Raw genomic sequence first — 19766 nt, 5'->3', positions numbered from 1 at the left:
CCAGCCTCGGGGGGCCTGGCCTCGGGGCCACGTGTGCACAGGTGTCCGTGCACGGCCGGCATCCGGCCCGTGTGGCCTCCCCACTGGGGGTGCTGCTCGGAGTTGCGGGAACATCCCCGAGCCCCACAGTCCAGCCCAGCCGCTCAGCCCCGCTGTACCTCCTTCGTCCCTGGCTCCTTCTCACCCACCGGCTCCCTGTCGCCCGGCCTGGAACCCACCTCTTGTGGCTGCTGTCTTATCCCGGCCACCATGTGCCATCCATGGCCAAGCCTCACCACGTCCCCTTGTGCTCCCGATGTTAATTAAGTCCACAACCAGCGTCCAATGGGCAAGAGGCACAGGGCTGGGCCGGACAGCCCTCTGGGCTGGGGGCCGCGGAGTGGCGGGGAGTGTGAGCACAAAACCCCAGGGTGCCCTGGAGGGTCCCCTGCACGTGCCCTCCCCCAGCCTCTGCTCTTCTCACACAGCTTCGAGGCCGCCATTCCCGGAGATCTCCCCATTCGTCAGGGTCGTGTGCTCACGTCCCGATCCACGAGCCCGGTGGGGAGGCACATGTTCCCTCCTGGAGCCCCCGGGGCCCGGGCTGGGGCCTGCAGAGATCCAGCGTGACCTTGTTTAGGAACCAGGCCCGTGTGTGCGAAAGGCCTCTTGGAGCCACCCGCACACACGGGGAGCCCTCCTTCACATCTGTGCACGCGTGCACACACACGTGTGCTCACACACTCGACCCCCAGCCCTCACTCACCTGGTTTGGCGCGACCCTTGCTTCCCTCATCTTACGTAGCCTGTTCTCGTTTTCCAAGCCATCGAGCATTACCTCCCTAATGTTCACTAGGGTAAAAAACGGCGTGAGAGCGGAGCCATCCTGAGCCTCTCTGGGGGAAAGCGGGCGTTCGCGCCTTCGTCACTTCTCCCGCCTGAGCTCCCAGGGCTGGAACCCCGGGCCAGGCGGCCAGAAGCAGAGGCCGTTGGAAGGCGGGAGGGGGTGGGCGCTGCTCTCGCCGGCCAGGTGCACCGCTCCCCCGCCCCCGGTTGGTGCGTGGGGTCGGAACACAGCACCAGGCCGGCGACCGGCAAGGATGCAGAATAGGTCCCCGGGATGCGGCGGAGGGCAAGAGGGAGGCCGGCGCCGAGCGTGAGCAGCACCGCTTACCCCTCCCTCGCCCGCCCCCAGCAACAAAAGAGCATCGCGTCCATGGAGAGCACCATGGAGGCCCTGTGCAAGTCGGGGAGCCTGTTCGAGGTCCCTGTCCCAGACTACAAGCAGCTCAAAGCTTGTCACAAGGAGGTCCGCCTGCTGAAGGAGCTCTGGGACATGATCGTCATGGTGAGGGCGATGGCAGGTCCCTGCATGGGGGAGGGCAGCGCTGCGGGGACCCAGGGTGGGGGTGGGCGGCGAGGGGAGGCACTAGGATGTGGGGCGGCCCTGACGGCGCCCGCTCTTGGAAAGGAGAGTAGTGCACGCGCACCTGTTGGCTTCGCCGGCCTCTCTCTCCCACTCCCCTGTTTCCAGAAAGATGTTAGCTCTTCCCTCTTATTCTCTCCACCGAACTGCAAATCTCCGTCAACTCCTTTCTCCCCCGAGAGAAGCCCTTCTGACTTTCTGCAGAACCGGACCTTCTCCGCGAGCAGCTCCGGGGAGCACCGCCCTCCCGGCCTCGTCCGGGGCTCCCCCCCCGCACAGGAGCGCGCCGCGTCCCTCCACTTTCTTAGTTCTCAGCACGTCGCAGTCACGCGCTGACCCGGTCTCCATTCGGAGCACGCGGAGCCTCCGCAGCCCTTCCAGGGGGGATCCCCTTCCGAGTCACAGGCTTGGTTACAGCCGCCCCTCCAGGGAGAGGATAGACCGGAGCCTCTAGATGGTCACTTTCTCGCAATGAGCTGAACCCGAGTCTCGTGGCAGGAGGGACATTCTGGCACAGAGCTGGTAAAGCCAGGGAGGCCGGGGTGGGAGGGCTGCCCGTCCCCTGGGAAAGCAGCAGTCCGCACAGACTGGAGAAGAAAGCCCCCGTCTCCCACGGGCCAGCGGGAAGCATTTACAGCCAGAATAGGCAAAGGAAAACCCTCCAAGACAGGCTGCCCAGGACACTCTTATGACAACAGGATACGGAAGAAGCTAAAACCTAAAAGAGCCGTCCAGTGACTCAGTGCCCGCGGGGGATTAAGGTTTCGTGTCTCCAGCATCTCCAGGCAGGCGTCCGGTAAACCGTCGGGCCCCTTCATCTTTGTGCCACAAGCAGGCCGGTCCAGCCCAGGCCCCTGGGGCCCCAAGCCCCCGCGCCGACAACCTCATTCCTTCCAGCCCAGCTCCACAGCCGTCTCCAGCCCACACCGAACTGAAGACCGCAGGCCTCGTGGCCTTCTGTCTCCACTGCTGGTGGGGTCCTTCCCCGGGGAGACTCTGTGTCCCCGAGCTTCTAGTACGCGGTCAGGCATCGGTGTTAAGCTAGGTCACTGGCTCACAGCCCCAAGAGAACCTCTCTGTCGTTCGGAAGTACGTCTCTCTCCCCTGCGAAGGCCACACACGGGCTCCATTCAGCCCTCGGGGACCCTCGTTCCAGGCTGTGCAGCTGCGTGCGTGTCCGTGGTGCCCAAGGCCCCCAGAGCTCCGCGTCGAGCCCCGGGAATTCAGCGCGTTCTGCCCCAGAGGGCAGACGTCGCTGTCACATTTCCCTGGTCGGGGCAGGTCACAGGGCCCCACCGAGGAGCAGAGGGACCGGGGGCCGGCGGGCGGCAGCGGCCTGCCAAAGGAGAGTCCAGCTGCCGACTTTGGGGCTGCATCTTTGCACGCGGGCTCTCCCCGCTGGCGTCCGTCCACCGTCCCACCCTCGGCCAGCAGCCCCCCACGTCCCGCGTCCCCAGCCCTCAGTGACCGTCCCCCCCCGCAGGTGAACACCAGCATCGACAGCTGGAAGACCACCAAGTGGAAAGACATCAACGTTGAACAGATGGACATAGACTGTAAGAAGTTTGCCAAAGACGTGCGGTCTCTGGACAAGGAGATGAAGAGCTGGGATGCCTTCGTGGGGCTGGACAACACCGTCAAGAACATGATCACGTCCCTGCGCGCCGTGAGCGAGCTGCAGAACCCCGCCATCCGCGACCGCCACTGGCAGCAGCTCACGCAGGCCACCCAGGTACTGCCCCCCGGCGGCCGGCCGGCCTCACTGCGGGGCGGGCGGGCCCCGGGCGGACGGCGCTGGTCTTGTGCATGGGGGGGCCGGGGCTGGTCCCACGGGGCGCTCCGAGGGCACCCACACTGGTTGGAGGGCTCTGCTGCGGCCATCTGGACAGCCTTAATAATTTTCTTTAAGATTTTATATATTTATTTGAGTGCGAGAGAATGACAGAGAGAGAGAGCGGGGGAGGCAAGCTCCCCACTGAGCAGGGAGCCCGATGCGGGGCTCGATCCCAGGACCCCGAGATCATGACCTGAGCCGAAGACAGACACTTCACCGACAGAGCCCTCCTGGTGCCCCGATTCTTAGCAATTTTTAATGAAGGGCCCCGTCATTTTCATTTTGCACTGGGCCTCGCTAATTATGCAGCCGCTTTCGGTGTAGGCGGACTGTCCACAGGGGTCAGGAAGTTTGGCTTCCCCCGTGCACCCCAGGAGCACAGAGCCCTAGTGCCCAAATGTTCCCGTGGCACCCCTAGTTGGAGGGTGTGGTTACCGGCATCGACATCCCCGGGAGGCAGACAGCAGCGCTCCCCACCGTCAGCAAACGGAGCCAAACCGTCCTGAAGACTGCTCGGCAGAGCGGCCCCGCGGAGGCAGATAGCAGGGCGGGAAGGGAGCCTCTGCTCTCAGGGCAGCGCAGACAAGGACAGCACGCACCGTCCTGGGTCTAGAGGAGGCGACGCCTCCGAGGGGAGGGAAGAACAAAAAAGGCTGCGGGAGCCTGTGGAGTGTAGCTGGGGGCTCGGGGGAGGGACACGGGACACGGGCTGGGCTCTCGGGAGGGCTTGAACACAGACCACAGCTTTGCCCCGTCCAGGTGGCCCGGGAGAGACCCCCGGCCGGTGGTCAACAAACAGCTAAAACGTCCCAGCCGAGGACCTAGCAGACCCCAGGCAGACAGATGTCTTCCCGGACATGATGGGGAGACACTCCGTTCTCTCGGTTAGTTAAACCAGCCTCCACGGGGGCTCAGGACCAGTGCTCGGAAATGATGTGACAGCGAGTCTGGAGGACGGGAAGTCAAAGGGGCGTGAGGGCTGGGAGGCAGTGTGCCGGCACCTGCTGCTGTTACCGGGGCAACAGCACCCGAGACTGGGCCGTGCCTGCTATTAACAGAGGTCGGTAGCATCAACCCCTGGGCAGGTGTGCCGGCGTCCTGGGGCTACCGCAGCAAAGAGCCACAAGCAAGGGGCTTCAGACGGCAGATGTGTAATCCTTCATGGCTCTGGGGCTGCAAGTCTGCCGTCGAGGTGTGGGCAGGGCGCCTTCCTCTGAAGGCTCCAGGGGACAGTCCTTCCCTGTCTCCAGCTGGTGGAGGCCCCAGGCATCCCTTGGCTTGTGGCTGCATCCCTCCAATCTTGGTGCCTACGGCCACATGGCTTCCTTCCGCATTCCGAATCCCCGTCCTCTCTCTTCTAAGGACAGCTGTCATTTAGGTCCTACACAGATAATCCAGGATGACTCCTCTCAGTATCCCTAGCATCGGCCAAGACCCTATTGCCAAATAAGGTCATATTCTGAGGTCTGGGCAGACAGGAACTTGGGAGAAACACTTCAAAACGCTACAGGGGGCTTGGCCATTACACGGTGTTACAGGGAGGAAAGGCGAGTCTTGGAGCAGAAGCTCCCCCAAGGCACAGAGGCAGGAAATGGTGACACAGAGCTTCCAGCCCTCCCTCGGTACCCCGGATTACTCACCGACCTGCGTCTCCATGAAGGACAAAGACGTCCGTCCGGGACAGATGACCTTAGCCGGAACACGCCCATTTCGCCCCCAGGTGAAATTTGAAATGTCCGATGAGACCACGCTGGCGGATCTGCTGCAGCTAGACCTCCACAAGTACGAGGACGAGGTTCGGAACATCGTGGACAAGGCTGTGAAGGAGTCGGGGATGGAGAAGGTATTTTTCTTTTGTCGACAGCAGAACGTGTGCTGCGCGGGACCACGCCGGGACGGCCCGGCGCCTACAAACATTTCGCTTCTCATGGGGTCTATGGGTCGCTTGACTCAAAAACAAAGTCTGGTGGACTCTCCCTTAACCAACCCATGATGGAAACCTTGTAAAAAATTTCCAGGATGTATCACTGGAGAAGGGATCCCTTGGGTCTAGCTCTGTGTCCTGCGTGCACTAGTACGCACACTGAACAACGGCCTGGGTGCTCTCCTCTTGGGCAGCAGGCTTGCTCGAGACTTTGGAGAAGACGCTGGAGGGGGGAAGGTGGGAGGCCTGGCCATCGGGGTGGGTGACGAGCCACCAGCTGGGACAGTCTCCGGACACAGGGAAACTCGACGGGGGGCTCCTTCTGCAACACACATCTCCCTCCTCACCGGCTCTGTGTGAGCCTTCACGCTTGGGCTTTCTTCCTGTTTGTTTGTTTTTTTTTTTAAGATTTTATTTATTTATTTGTCAGAGAGAGAGAGACAGTGAGAGAGAGCACAAGCGGGAGGAAGGGGCAGAGGGAGAGGGAGAAGCCGGCTTCCTGCTGAGCAGGGAGCCCGATGCGGGACTCGATCCCAGGACCCCGGGATCACGACCTGAGCCGAAGGCAAAAGCTTCACCCAGTGAGCCACTCAGGCGTCCATCTCCCCCTTTTTTTAAAAAAACAGCTTTACTGAGCTATCATTGGCCATACTGTTCACCCACTCAACGTGTGCAGTTGAGGGGCTTTTAGCGTATTCACGGAAGTGGGCGACCATCACGAGGTAGAATTATTGAATGTTAGAACGTTCTCACCAACTCGGAAAGAAAGCCACTCCCTCCAGGAACCCCCATCTTCCCGCGCATCCCCGTCCCACCCCCACCGACCCGCTTCCTGTCCCCATGGACTCGCCTGTTCTGGACATTTCACGAGGATGGAATCGCGCAGGGCTGGGCCTCGCCTGGCCGGCCTCGTCGACTTGGCGTGATGGCGTCAGGGTCGGGCGGCGCGGGAGCCCGGGGCAGACCCTCATTCCTCCTTAGGGCCGAGCGGCGATCTGACGCTCTGTCCTACGACACCTGTTCGTCTGCGGACGGACGTTTGGTCGTTGCTCCCTTTTGGCAACGGTCGATGATGTCGGTAGGAACGTTCCGGATTTCCGGAAGCAGGGCTTCCCTCTGGGTCCTTCTCGGCCCCTCTGGCCAGCCGCCGAGTGACGTGTCCCCCGTGTCCCCCGAAAGGTGCTGAAAGCCCTGGACGCCACGTGGTCCGGCATGGAGTTCGAGCACGAGCCGCACCCGCGCACGGGCACCGTGATGCTCAAGTCGGACGAGGTGCTGGTGGAGACCTTGGAAGACAACCAGGTGCAGCTGCAGAACCTGATGACCTCCAAGTACCTGTCCCACTTCCTGAAGGAGGTGACGAGCTGGCAGCAGAAGCTGTCCACGGCGGACGCGGTCATCTCCATCTGGTTCGAGGTTCAGCGGACCTGGAGCCACCTGGAGAGCATCTTCATCGGCTCCGAGGACATCCGCGCCCAGCTGCCCGAGGACTCCAGGCGCTTCGACGACATCGACGTGGAGTTCAAGGTGAGCGCGGCGCTCCGCCTCCCTGCGCATGGTCAGAAATGGCGACCCCGGAGAGCACGCGCCACTCACGCCCCCGGCGCCCATCTCCTCCAGGCCCTGATGGAGGCGGCCGTAAAAACGCCCAACGTGATCGAGGCCACCAACAAGCCCGGGCTCTACGACAAACTGGAGAATCTGAAGAAGAAGTAGGTCCCCGCGCCTGGGCCGGGGAGGGGTGTCCCGGCGGCAGGGACCCGAGCCGGCAGCCCCGGCCGCCAGGACAGGGCAAATCCTCCCTGGGAGCTGGCGCTCCTGGCCTCGTGGTGCCACGCCGGCCACACGCCGTGTCCTCAGTCTCGGAGGGACGCCCACAGGGCGGGGCGGGTTCCAGGGTCTGAGTCTAACCGGGGCTGCGAACAGAGCGGGCGTCTCCGGGGCGGTCGTGCGGCGCGGACAGGCTGGGCCCCAGAAGGCCTCCACAGCCCCCTGGCCTGCCTCCTCCCAGCTTGGCTGTGTGCGAAAAGGCCTTGGCAGAATACTTAGAGACGAAAAGACTGGCTTTCCCGAGGTTCTACTTTGTCTCCTCGGCTGACCTCCTGGACATCCTCTCCAACGGAAACGACCCCGTGGAGGTAGGCGGGCCCCTGGCGTTCCGAAGGCGGCCCCGCGCTCGCCCCCACGACTGGGTGACCCTGTGCGCACGGAGGTCCCTGGACCACCTCCACGAAGTCACCCATGCCAGAAACCGCCGGGGGCCTGGCCGTGACAGAGAGCGCCTTGCCTCATGTTCCTCATTTGGAAAGTGGGTTAAATGCCAGGGGCTTGGCGAGATGGTGTTTCTGGGAGACTCGCCGGCTCACTAGGGGGCCGCTGGCTCATCCTGACAGATCTGGGCCCCCAGGAGCCAGGAAGATGTTTCCTCAAGACTCTTCTGAAAAGAGAGGGGGCTTAACTAACTAGGTGAAGGGAAAACCCAATCTTTTATTTGAATCTTAAAATTGCACGATGCACCAGAAGGGAGGCATGGAAATGGGCCCAGGAAATGGGCCCAAGGAAATGGGCCCAGGGCCTGGGGACAGCCTTGTCAAGGAAAAGTGTCCTGTCACCTTCAGGAACAGATCTTTGTCCCTGAAGCCTGGATCCCGCGGCTGGTCTCCGAGTCGCCCCTCAGAGCTGTTGGGCGGGGCCCTTGGTTGGCTAAGTGCGTTTCGTTAACACCGAGCGGACTCGGGGGGCGCATTCCAAACCAGAAAAGACCTTAAAACGTCCCAAGGAGAACCTGGCTGCACCCGCGCCCCCTCCGAGGCCCTGGGCTCCGTGACCCCGGTCTGCACCCCCACCCCCCAGGTGAGCCGCCACCTGGCCAAGCTCTTCGACAGCCTGTGTAAGCTCAAGTTTCGCCTCGACTCCGATGAGAAGCCTCTCAAATTCGGCCTGGGCATGTTCAGCAAGGAGGACGAGTACGTGGACTTTGACCAAGAGTGTGACCTCTCGGGGCAGGTGAGTGCCGGGCGCACGTCAGGACGGAGCGGCTGCGGGGCCACCCAGCCCGGGACTGTCCCTCGCTCGGGCAAGCCTTCTAGCAGCTTCCGCGGACAATCCCCAGCACAGCGTGACCTGCGCAGTGTGGGGTGCATCTCGAGAAAAAAACAGCGGGAGGAGGGGAGGGGAGAGGTTTATGGACGCCGGTGAGCTGTCCTCTGTGAGGCCCGCACGCCTGAGCCACTGCGTTCTGACCCCGGAGCAGAACGATCGGCTTTAGGGCTTTGGCGCGCCAGGGGAGGTCTCCCCACCTCGGGGGCCCCGTTCCCGTCCCAGCCACCCGCGAGGCGGCCCCCTCCGGCCGATGCCTCACGTCCCCGTATCTCACCGCCCAACTCGGCCACCATATCGACGCGACATTTTCCTGAGTGAAATGTAATTTGGAGAGAAATCAGCTTGGGGGAAAAAGAAGACCATCTCATGCAAGAAACAAGAAAACTGGAGCTTCAGAAACGTGGGCCTGGAGCTCCGGTGGGTTTTCTCTGCACAGACGGGCTTGTGGGGGGCCTGGCAAGACCCCGTCATCACAGCGGGCTTGGACCCGCTCCCTGCGCTCAGCTTCTTGTGGACACAACCGCGGCACCGTGTTTACAGTTCAGGAGGCAAACGAAGCCGACGGCCCTGTTTGGGTCTCCCCCCCGCATGGTGGTGGCTAGTGGAGGGTTTGTATTTTAAATACAAAGAAGGCTTGTCTGCAAATAAAATAAAGTAGTTTTGTCCTGTGTGACCATCTTGGACCCTGAGACCAGGCCCTGGAGGAGCAGCCAGAACCCACTGGGAACTTGGGAGGACAACAACATCTCCCAACATCAGCAGCACTGCAGGAGCTCAGACATAGCCTGCCTTCTAGAATTTTCTCTGGATCCCCTCCCTGGTCCGCCTAGCAATAGCGTGTGCATGTGAACGGCCAGTGCAACAAGTCGTACGGGGGACGGACACCCCTGGGCTTCCCAACCATATCTGTTAAGTGGGTCGTTCTCACTGCTCTGCAAAACCCTCGACTTTTCCACCCCGGGGATGACAGTTGTGGCAAACGGCCCAGTTCTTTTCTGAACAACAAAGCAAGTGTTTGGACCCACAGCCCGCAGGGCCTGCCCGGTCAGTGTGTCCCCCGTCCCCAGGTGGAAGTGTGGCTGAACCGAGTTCTGGACCGCATGTGTGCCACTCTGCGGCACGAGATCCCAGAGGCCGTGGTGACCTACGAGGAAAAGCCGAGGGAGCAGTGGATCTTCGATTACCCGGCCCAGGTCCTCGGGGCGCGGGGGGGAGGTTCGGGTGGGGGCGCGGCCCCCGGCATTGGCCTCCACACTGGCAGGGGCCACTGTACCGGGAGTGTCGCTCACCGTCTGCCTGCAGATCGCGCTCACGTGCACGCAGATCTGGTGGACCACCGAGGTGGGCCTGGCCTTCGCGAGGCTGGAGGAAGGCTACGAGAGCGCCATCAAGGATTACAACAAGAAGCAGGTGCGGTCGGTCGAAGCCCTGCCCCTGCTGCTGGTCGGTCAAAAGCGGCCAAACCTTGGCCCTCCATGCACCTCCCACCCAGTGGTTCTGCCCAAGGGTAGAAAATGGAAATACACAATTGGAAATTCACAGTTTTCTTTTCTTTTTGGTCTAGAAATCAGCAACTCCTCAATTTGTGCACATATCATGGGCTTATATGGCAATACCATAGAGACTGCACGGCTCTAGAAGCCTCGTTTGTACCTAGTATCCACCATCTCCCCGCGGTGTTAGACTTGCCCCCACGACGTCCTTCTCAGGGGCTCCGTGGCATCCCCATGCAGCTCACCCCACCCCCAGCTGGGGGACATCAAGAGCTTTTTCTGTGCTTCGTTTTTGTCACTAAGAGGACGGTGGTCTTCCCTCCCCAGCCGTGAGCCCCCAGGGGACCCACGGGGGCGGGGGCGGAGCGTGATGGGCAGGCCACACGCAGTGTCCCAGCCCAGGGGCCTTTGTCCCCGCAGATCAGTCAGCTGAACGCGCTCATCACCCTGCTCATCGGAAACCTCAGCGCAGGCGACAGGATGAAGGTCATGACCATCTGTACTATCGACGTGCACGCGCGGGACGTGGTTGCCAAAATGATCACGGCCAAGGCACGGGAGCGGGACCGGGTTGGGATCTGGTGTTCAGGGGCTCCAGCCCCCGCTAGTGCCTCTTCCCCGGGGAGGCGGCTCTCCTCCTGGCACCAGCCAGCCCTCCCCGCTGCCCCCGGGGAGCCGTCAGAGGAGGCATCGGTAGAAAGGGCCGCTCCTCGGCAGGACTCGCTGGGGGCGGCCCTGGGGTGGACGAGCGTCCTGGGGGAGGATTGGGGGCCTTCCCGGGCGGGCGGACCCCCACGCTCCCGCTCCTCCTGCAGGTGGAGAGCTCCCAGGCCTTCACGTGGCAGTCGCAGCTGCGGCATCGCTGGGACGAGGAGAAGAAGCACTGCTTTGCCAACATCTGTGACGCCCAAATCCAGTACTCCTACGAGTACCTGGGTAACACGCCGCGGCTGGTCATCACCCCGCTCACGGACAGGTGGGCGTGCCAGCTGCCTTAGCAGGGGTGGGGGGGACCGTGTCCAGACTCACCCCTGCCGCCGGCCAGACAGCCAGCCTCGGGGGCCGTCAGTGCGAGCTGTGCGGTTCCAGGGGAGTTGCTCGACCTCTCTGAGGGCCTGCAAAGTGGGGGTGCCCCCCCGGAGCCGAGCGGGCGGGTGTCACCTAGACGCGGTGAGCGGATACGACTGTGAAAGGGAAGGGGGCGGCCGGGAGTCAGCGCATGTGGTCCATTGCAGATGCTACATAACCTTGACCCAGTCCCTGCACCTGATCATGGGCGGGGCCCCTGCTGGCCCTGCCGGGACCGGCAAGACAGAGACAACCAAAGATCTGGGCAGGGCCCTGGGCACCATGGTGTACGTCTTCAACTGCTCGGAGCAAATGGACTACAAGGTGGGCTCCGAGCCTGGGGGCCAGAGGCCCCTTGGGGACCACACACCGCATCTCCTGGGCCCCACGTGCGTTCTAGGTGCCTGGACACTGCGGGCCAAACCCGGGGGAGGCGGTACCGGCCTCCTGGTCTGCTGACGGTCCCTGCCCTGTGGTCCAGCTGGGCGGCCATGTCCCTGCCAGTGGGGCCCTTTGGGGGTGGCAAACATGTCCAGAGGGGGCTCCTAGGGTCAACAAACCCAGGCCCAAAGTCCCACCCTGGGAGGTCGCCTCCTCCCAGCCTCCCTTCCAAGCTCTCCCTGGGCAGCTGAGGGCTCCTGACAGAGTGAGTGCTTCTGTTGTCATTCAGCGTGGGACTTTGGGGTAAAAGCGAGTCCGGGCAGGCTGAGGAGGGGAGCCAGGGGACAGCCAGGGGACAGCGGTCCCTGGAGACTGCGCAGCACGTTGTCGGATCTCCACGGGCCCCACGGGAGAGCAGAGCCTCCTGGAGGCCCAGCAGGGCCACCTCTGTGAGAGGGATGCGGTGGGCCTGGCGTCAGGAGCCTGGGCCCGCAGGAGTCCCCTCCCCTCCCCACCCGTATGTGAGCCCCAAGGCCAACTCTCCTGAGCTTGAGGCCGCCCTCTCCCATCAAGGCCACAGACCCCTCCAGCCTCTGGATTTCAGAAAAGCATCCCAGGAGCATTTAATACTCACCTCGAATCCCACACGGAGACCCTGAAGAATCCTCACCACCCAGGGAGGCCTGGAGGGACACAAACATCTAGAAGGAAATCTGACACGCGCGCCCACCTCCCATCTGAGAGAGAAGCCCCCTCCCTTGGGTGCAAGAAAAAAACTGCCAGGCTACAATTGCACTTACCTGAGCCGTCCAGGTGGGGCGCTAGGGAAGCGCCCACCCCAGGGAGGTCAAAGGACAAGGCTGGGCTCTTGCTGGCAGCCAGCCCTCCACGCCTGGACCCCTCCTGAGGAGTGGGGGCTGGCCTGCTGGCCTCCCCCAGGCCCCAGAGCTCCCCGGCCTGACCCTCAGTCAGGACTGTGACCCAGAGGAAGGGGCAGGTGTGGAGCTCCTGGCAGGACGTGGGCGGCCCTCTGAGTCTCTCCCTCTCCCTCATCTCCCCCTTCCTAGTCCTGTGGAAACATCTACAAGGGCCTGGCTCAGACTGGGGCGTGGGGCTGCTTCGATGAGTTTAACCGGATCTCAGTGGAGGTCTTGTCTGTGATCGCTGTGCAGGTAGGGTCCCGCCCGTGGTCTGTGGGTCACGGCGGAGCTGGGGCTCGCCAGCTCACCTGCCAACCCTCACACCAGACACTCCGCTCGGGCCTATGACCTTCCTTGCCCGTCCCCAGTGCGCCGTGCCATGCAGGGGGGTGTGGCCTAGAGGTGGGAGACCCGGCCCTGTCCTTCAGGGGCCTGAACTCCCGGCGGGCACACGGAAGAATTGGACAGGGCAGCCTAGATGTAACCGGCGACACATGAAGGTATAATTAATTGTGCTCGGAGGATAAGGACAGAGGTTACAGGTGTCCGCGAAGGATGTCTTAGACAGCGGTGCCGGGAGAAGGACAGGGAGGAGGAGGGGACAGAAGGAAGGGAGGGAGGAAATACGCCCATGAGCTTCGGGCACGAAGGGTGGGGAGGCTGGGAGGCGGTGGGAGCCGGATTCTCAGACGGGGGACAGCTCTGTGCCGGCACGGCCCACGCGTCTGGAGGAACGTTCCCAGGTTGTACACGAACCCTCGGATCCTATGTGCACTGGTGGTGAGAGCCACAGGGCTCGCTCGAGGGGGCCAAGGCTAAGCTCGAGGTCCAGAATCCACGTGGATATTCCAAAAGGGCCCGGGGGTGCGGCCGGTGCAGGGGCTGGGACCCCTCCTCCCCCCCGTGCAGTAGACGGAGAAGCAGAGACCAGCTCCCCGCAGCCGGCGCCCCCGACCCACACGGGAGGCTGCAGACCAGGGCGGGAGGGGCCGAGCTGAAACCGGCCCCCGCCACGCAGGACCCACAACCCGGTTACTCACTGGACTCCCCGCTCTGAGCTTGGCCGTGATTTCAGCCCCTCCCGACCCTGTACGGTGGTTTCGCGGACACAGACTCGCGGGCAGGATTAGACGTGATGTGGGAGACCGGTGTCCACCACACCTTTAGCCTCCCGCCACGGAGCTGTCCCTGAGCCCTGGGCTGGAGGCCAGGGCAGGAGAGAACCAAGGCCGCGGCCTCGGGGGCTCCCCGGCCCCCACGGGTACAGCCCCAGAGTGCCCCACCCCCAAAGTCGGTACATGGACCCCACCACGTGACCACCCAGAACCGGGCCAGGATGCTGGGCGAGGCTTTGCACGGAGGGGAGGCAGCGAAGAAGCTAAGGGGTGCCCCCACCCGGCCACCAGCCCTGCCCCAGGGGAGCCTGGCGCCCCGCGGACCAGCCGGGGAGAGAGGCCAGGCCCCAGGGCCAAGCAAGCCGGAGCTTGGCTGAAAAGGTGGAGACGCTGAAGGCGCCGCCGGCAGTTGGAGGGTTTTAACCTCGATCGTCGGGCGCCCTCCAGTGGTGGCGCGCAGGCTTGCAGGGGTTCAGCAGGAGCGGAGGGTCCCCCCCACCACCACCCCCCCCACACACCCCCGGCTAGTGAGCCCTGAGATTTAGGATTCTGCCAGTGCCGGGTTCTCAGACCGTGTGCCACGGGGCTGGCTGCTGAGGACTGCTCCCGAGGAGTCCGCCGGCGACACCACTCCCTGGGGAAGCCGCCCTGCCGCGGGGCTGGGGGAGGGGCTGCGTTCTGCAGGGGGACACGGGAGCCCAGCCCCCGAGACGTGCTGCACAGCCCGCAGGGCAGCACTCACCAACCAGCAGAGTCAGGGGAATTGGGAGCAGACCAGTGGTTGGGGGGGTCACGGGGAGGGTGGGGGCAGGGGAGGTGGGTATGACTGTAGAAGGGGACATGAGGGGGTCCTCATGGGGACGGCAGTGCCCAGGTCCCAGCCGTGACCCTGCCCCGTGGTCATGCAAGGTGCTCCTGGGGAGGGGAACGCTGGGGAGGGGCGCGCAGGGGCCCAGGAGCATGTCCCCCTGCCTTAGTTCTTAAAACTGTGTGGGAGTCTACACTGTCTCAAAATTTACCTAAAAAGGAAGCGAGACCAGGAGTGTCCTCTGCAAGCATGTGGCCACAGGCTTCAGCGCCAGTGGAGATGGGGTCCGTGGAGGCTGGTCACCCCACACTGACACTCTGTGCCAACTGTTTAGGTAAAATGTGTTCAAGATGCAATTCGGGCCAAGAAGAAAACGTTCAATTTCCTGGGAGAGATGATCAGTCTCATCCCCACCGTGGGCATTTTCATCACCATGAACCCGGGGTACGCAGGACGCACCGAGCTGCCCGAGAACCTAAAGGCCTTATTCAGGTGTGTGCGCAGAGGAGGGCAGAGGGGGCCCGAAGATAGAGCGAGCGGGGAGCGAGGCGGGGGGCCAGGGGACGAGGTTCCTGAGTTTAGGGGATCTAGCAAACGGGGCCTCCTTAAAGCGTGTACAGCAAGCTTCCCGCTCTGCCTTCCTGGGGACGGAGGGCCCGTGCCCGTGGAAGGCCGGGTTCAGAGACGAGTCGGTAGAGCAGGTGTAGGGCTCGGCATCAGCCCAGGCAGAGGGTAGAGGGCACAGGAGGAGCAGGGGAAGGGGGGAGGGGGCGGGCGTGCTGAAAGCCTGGCCCTGGGCCCCCAGAATCCTGATGCCGTGGGCTTCCTGGCACGAGAGGTGTGCGCCCAGCTGATGAGAGGCGGGACTGTGGGAAGAAGTGGGGGAAGCCTGAGGCAGACCCCGCTGATCTCCCCCAGGCCCTGCGCCATGGTCGTCCCCGACTTTGAACTGATATGTGAGATCATGCTGGTGGCCGAGGGCTTCCTGGACGCCCGCCTGCTGGCCAGGAAGTTCATCACGCTCTATACCTTGTGCAAAGAGCTCCTGTCAAAGCAGGTGTGTGTCCGGGGCTGCGGGGCAGTGGGGGAGGGGGCCTTCGGTGCGCCCCCCCCGTGGCAGGCCGGCTCTGGCCCCAGCTGTCCCTAACCAGGCCCCCTCCCCAGGATCATTACGACTGGGGCTTGCGAGCCATCAAGTCTGTGCTGGTGGTGGCCGGTTCCCTGAAGAGGGGCGACCCCAGCCGGGCCGAGGACCAGGTGCTTATGAGGGCGCTGAGGGACTTCAACATCCCCAAGATCGTGACCGACGACCTGCCCGTGTTCATGGGGCTCATCGGGGACCTTTTCCCTGCCCTGGACGTGCCTCGGAAGCGGGACCTGAATTTTGAAAAGGTAGATGCTGCTGGGCCCTTGGGTCAGATGGCGCCTCGGTGGTTGGGGCAGCCCCGGGCAGGTGGCCGTGTCGGGGAGCTGGTGGTAGTCACGCGGCGCGGCTCCCCCGCCGGGAGAAACACCCAGAAGCCACAGACCTCCTTCCAGCCCCGGCCAGCACCTCTTTGGATGCTGGGGGGACGGGTCTCAGGAGGAAACAGGGGGTGGGGAGTGGGGGTTGGGGGGGGCTTCGGGCAAACCCATCCCCTGCGCAGACGCGACACAGCCACGACAGCGGGCCACCGTTCCCCACGGCGTCTCCTACGAAGCCCCCTGCCGCCGCCCCCCACCCCCGGCAGGACCACCGGTCCTCGTGCCCGTGCCCAGTGCCCTCCCGTGTGCCCCTCCCAGATCATCAAGCAGAGCATCGTGGAGCTCAGGCTGCAGGCAGAGGACAGCTTCGTGCTGAAGGTCGTGCAGCTCGAGGAGCTGCTCCAAGTGCGCCACTCGGTGTTCGTCATCGGGAACGCGGGCAGTGGCAAATCTCAGGCACGCCCCACTCCCGTCCACACCTCCGCCCTCCCCGAAGGCCGAAGGCCGAAGGCCCCGTAGCTGCTGGAGGCTCGGCCTCTGTCACCTGCCCACACCCCGGGGAGCAGGGAGTGGTGAGAAGGCCCCGGTCCCAGGGATGCGGCCCTTCTCCAGGGCTCTCCCCTCTTCCTGCTCCTTCCCCTGGACAGCAGCCGCCTGGCCCTCCACGGCCAGCCCCCCACCCCGCCCTCCTGTCCCCCCGTGTCAGCCCCCCAACCTCCTGTCCCCACCTGACCCCTGCGCCAGACCCCCACTCTCCTGTCCCCACCAGCCCCCTGCGCCAGCTCTCCACCCTGCCCTCCTGTCCCCACCTGACCCCCTGCACCAGCCTGGGCGTGAGGAGAAGCGGGGTGGGGGGCCACTGCTACTGTGAGCTGCGACGTCGGGAGAGTCTAAGCCAGCCAGGGTTGAGCTGGGAGCCCACAGGACGGACCACCGTGTTCTTAGTCAAGATCATTTCCGAAGACTAATAACACGGGGGTGCTCACAGCATGTAATTGTTTAAAAAGGCAGAAACTGTATGAACCCAATCTTCTAAAAGGAGTATGTCCGTGTGTCTGTATTCTCAGGTGTGCACACACACGTGTACGCATGAAACATTCTCCAGTGTCCTTAGAAACCCTTTCCTCGGAGTCAAGGAATCATGGGTCGTTTCCTTCCCTTCGGGTTCTCTCAGTGGGCACAGAATTGCCTTTACCATCAGGAAACTGCGGTGAATTTTTCCTGATCTTAGCCTGGTCTCCGGGCACGCAGGGCTCCTCCGTCCACAGACGGCCGGTAGCCGTGCACTCCCCTCCCTGGGGAACCTGCCTCAGTCAGTCGGGGGCTCCAAACTCACCAGTGTGTCAGCGATGCAGAGAGACCCAGAGCAGGAATTCTGCTCAGGCCGCGTCCAGTCCCCGGGAGCTGGGGATGTGGTCTCCCTGGGTGTGGGCGCAGGAGCTGTGGCCCCCGAGCCCCCGGTGACCAATGCACCCCCATGCCCAGGTCCTCAAGTCTCTTAACAAGACCTATCAGAACATGAAGAGGAAGCCGGTGGCCGTGGACCTGGACCCCAAGGCTGTCACCTGCGATGAGCTGTTCGGCATCATCAACCCCGCCACCAGGGAGTGGAAAGACGGTGACAGGGGCTGGGGCAGGGTGGGCTGAGTGAGGGCGGGTCCCAAGCAGGTGTCCCAAGCTCACACCAGCCCTGCTCGTTCACACCAGCCCTGCTCACACCAGCCCTGCTCCCTCACACCAGCCCTGCTCACACCAGCCCTGCTCCCTCACACCAGCCCTGCTCACACCAGCCCTGCTCCCTCACACCAGCCCTGCTCACACCAGCCCTGCTCCCTCACACCAGCCCTGCTCACACCAGCCCTGCTCGCTCACACCAGCCCTGCTCACTCACACCAGCCCTGCTCACACCAGCCCTGCTCGCTCACACCAGCCCTTCTCGCCCACAGGCCTTTTCTCCACCATAATGCGGGACCTGGCCAACATCAGCCACGATGGCCCCAAGTGGATTGTCCTGGACGGGGACATAGACCCGATGTGGATTGAGTCTCTCAACACCGTCATGGATGACAACAAGGTTCGAGGGGCTCCTGGACTCCAGAGCTGAGCCCCAAAGCCACAGCGATGGTCCGGGGGCCCAGGCTAGGGCAGGGAGCTCATGGGCAGGGCCGCACATCCCACCCACTACATACAACGGACAGAACCTGCCCGAGACTGGAACCGGAAGGGTGAGGGTCTGCCTGGAACCCCGCTTAGAAGGTCATCAACGAGGGAAAGTTCCCAGTCCCCAGATGTGTTCCTCGTGGGACAGGACCTGGGAAGGGAGGAGCATCCCGTCTGAGACGTGTTTGGGATCAGCGTGGGGGAGGGGTGCAGATACGGAGAACATTCTGGCTTCACTGGCATGTGACATAACATGGCAGGACATCTCATACCTTGGAAGGCAGAAACAGTCTTCAGAAGGATCTAGAAGCAGCTTGAGGAAGTGATTCTCAATTGGCTGGAAGAGGGAGCTCAGGAATCCCCAGGAGGGGTGGGATCGTGGTTTCAGAAAGCAAACAAGATCCTAGTGACGTCAGACATGGCGCCCACCCCAGGGAGTGGTGTCCTGGGGTGGGCGGGGGCGGCCGAGCGACAGGGCTCAGGGATGTCTGGGGAAGGCCGAGCTGGGGGGAGCTGGTTGGTGGCGGGCACAGGGCACGGGTCCCAGCCTTCCTTCTCATCATTCCGAGATGTCCATGTGACGGCCCATCCGGACGACGCACGTCTGCCCCTGGGAACCCACAGGCTGCCTCCCTTTCCAGGTCCTCACGCTGGCCAGCAACGAGCGGATCCCCCTGAACCGCACCATGAGGCTGGTGTTCGAGATTAGCCACCTGAGGACGGCCACCCCCGCCACCGTCTCCAGAGCCGGCATTCTTTACATCAACCCCGCGGATCTGGGCTGGAACCCGTGAGTGGGGTTTTCGTCTTCCCGTTCCAAACTGGCGGAGGAGGACGAGGCTGGGGGCATTTCGGAGTCACCCGTGCGTGCAGGCCTGCGCTGTCGCCCAGGGAATACCGCGCGGCTTTCCCCGCGCATCGGGTCCCCGCAGCCAGAGGGTGCGAGACAGCCAGGGGACTGTGGGGCGTGAGGCATGGTGGCAACTGCGTGGCACCGCGTGCTGGGACCCCGGGGTGGGCGGGGAGGGTCCGGGTCCAAGAGGAGGTGGAGTTCGGGTGGACACCTGGCGGGAAAGGGGGTTTTCCAGGAGGACGAAGACTGCGGGGACTCTGCCAGGCGAGAACCAACCTGAATGGGGTGGGGGGCACGGGGCAGCGGGTGCAGGGGGGCGAGAGCAGGCGGTCGCAGGGTCTGGGCAGCCATCAGGTGTTCGTGGATGGAGCGCGAAGCCTGAAGATGCTGTTGGTGGGAAAGGGCCGGCGTGGACCGGCCTGCAGGGCTGCACGGAGACCCGTTCTGGTGTGAAGAGGACAGCAGCCCATGCTGGACCACGGGTGGCCCCTGGGGGCAGAGGGGAAGGGGAGGTGTGAGAAGTGTTTGAAATCTTAAGAAACTGAAGATGTGGCATTGATTCTGGGGGCCCGAAGTCGACAGTCTGTGGGCAGGGCTGGTTCCTCCCAGAGGCCCCGAGGGAGAGCGTGTCCCGGGCCACCCCTGGCTTCCGGGTGGCTCCCCCGATCCCTGCATCCGTCTCTCCACGGCCACTTTCCTGTCTCTCGAGGTTTTCCCTCAGTCCCGTCGTCTTGAAGGGACAGTCGTCAGACTGGGGCCCACCCTAATGTGGGACAGTCTCATTTTGAGATCCTTACCTTGACTACGTCTGTCTGCAAAGACCCTTTTCCAAACAAGGTTACAATCTCCCAGTCCCGGTGGGCCTGTCCTTTGGGAGCCGCCGTTCTGCCCACGACCCCACACGTGAGGGTTCTCGGGGTGGGCAGGCGAGGCAGGAGCTGCGGACACAGGGAGGGAGGAGGGATCGTGGGGCGCCTGGGGGGTTCCCCGTGGGGCCAGAAGGAGAGAGCGTGGAGGGAAGCCTTGCACCAGGAGCAGCTCTTGGGGGGCCCAGGGGAAGAAGCGAGCAGGCCTTTGGGGACGAGGAGGAGAGAAGTGGAGAGGGTAGGGGATCGGCCCGGGGCCCCCGGGAGAAAGGCAGCTCTCCCCCAGGGGCGGCAGTGACTGGAGGCCAGGAGACTGCGGGGCACATCCCGGAGCGGGAAGTGAAGCGAGGCTGCCTCTGGGGGCTGGGCAGGA

General features: G+C 63.4%; 1 protein-coding gene across 2 annotated transcripts in view; it reads left to right on the top strand.

The window, feature by feature from the left end:
- The window catches only part of DNAH17 (dynein axonemal heavy chain 17), a gene marked incomplete at its 5' end in the record, with an annotated part of 91969 nt that overhangs the window by 31878 nt on the left and 40325 nt on the right, over positions 1–19766 (top strand). Inside the window, 20 exons of one of the 2 annotated variants that reach the window (XM_080826459.1) lie at positions 1187–1327; positions 2889–3137; positions 4960–5082; positions 6343–6690; positions 6784–6875; positions 7175–7301; positions 8017–8169; positions 9333–9458; positions 9589–9675; positions 10179–10304; positions 10574–10734; positions 10994–11150; positions 12275–12379; positions 14385–14542; positions 14969–15107; positions 15215–15442; positions 15833–15970; positions 17000–17132; positions 17461–17588; positions 18316–18464. In XM_080826459.1, the coding sequence (XP_080682585.1) occupies positions 1187–1327; positions 2889–3137; positions 4960–5082; positions 6343–6690; positions 6784–6875; positions 7175–7301; positions 8017–8169; positions 9333–9458; positions 9589–9675; positions 10179–10304; positions 10574–10734; positions 10994–11150; positions 12275–12379; positions 14385–14542; positions 14969–15107; positions 15215–15442; positions 15833–15970; positions 17000–17132; positions 17461–17588; positions 18316–18464 (3068 nt within the window). Of the gene's footprint in view, positions 1–1174; positions 1328–2888; positions 3138–4959; positions 5083–6342; positions 6691–6783; positions 6876–7174; positions 7302–8016; positions 8170–9332; positions 9459–9567; positions 9676–10178; positions 10311–10573; positions 10735–10993; positions 11151–12274; positions 12380–14384; positions 14543–14968; positions 15108–15214; positions 15443–15832; positions 15971–16999; positions 17133–17460; positions 17589–18315; positions 18465–19766 lie in introns of both variants that reach the window. The other variant, XM_080826458.1, reaches the window with a different exon arrangement.

Source organism: Martes martes (assembly GCF_963455335.1).
Source record: "Martes martes genome assembly, chromosome: 16".
NCBI classification, from domain to species: Eukaryota; Metazoa; Chordata; class Mammalia; order Carnivora; family Mustelidae; genus Martes; species Martes martes.
This window is presented reverse-complemented; position numbering and strand designations above follow the sequence as displayed.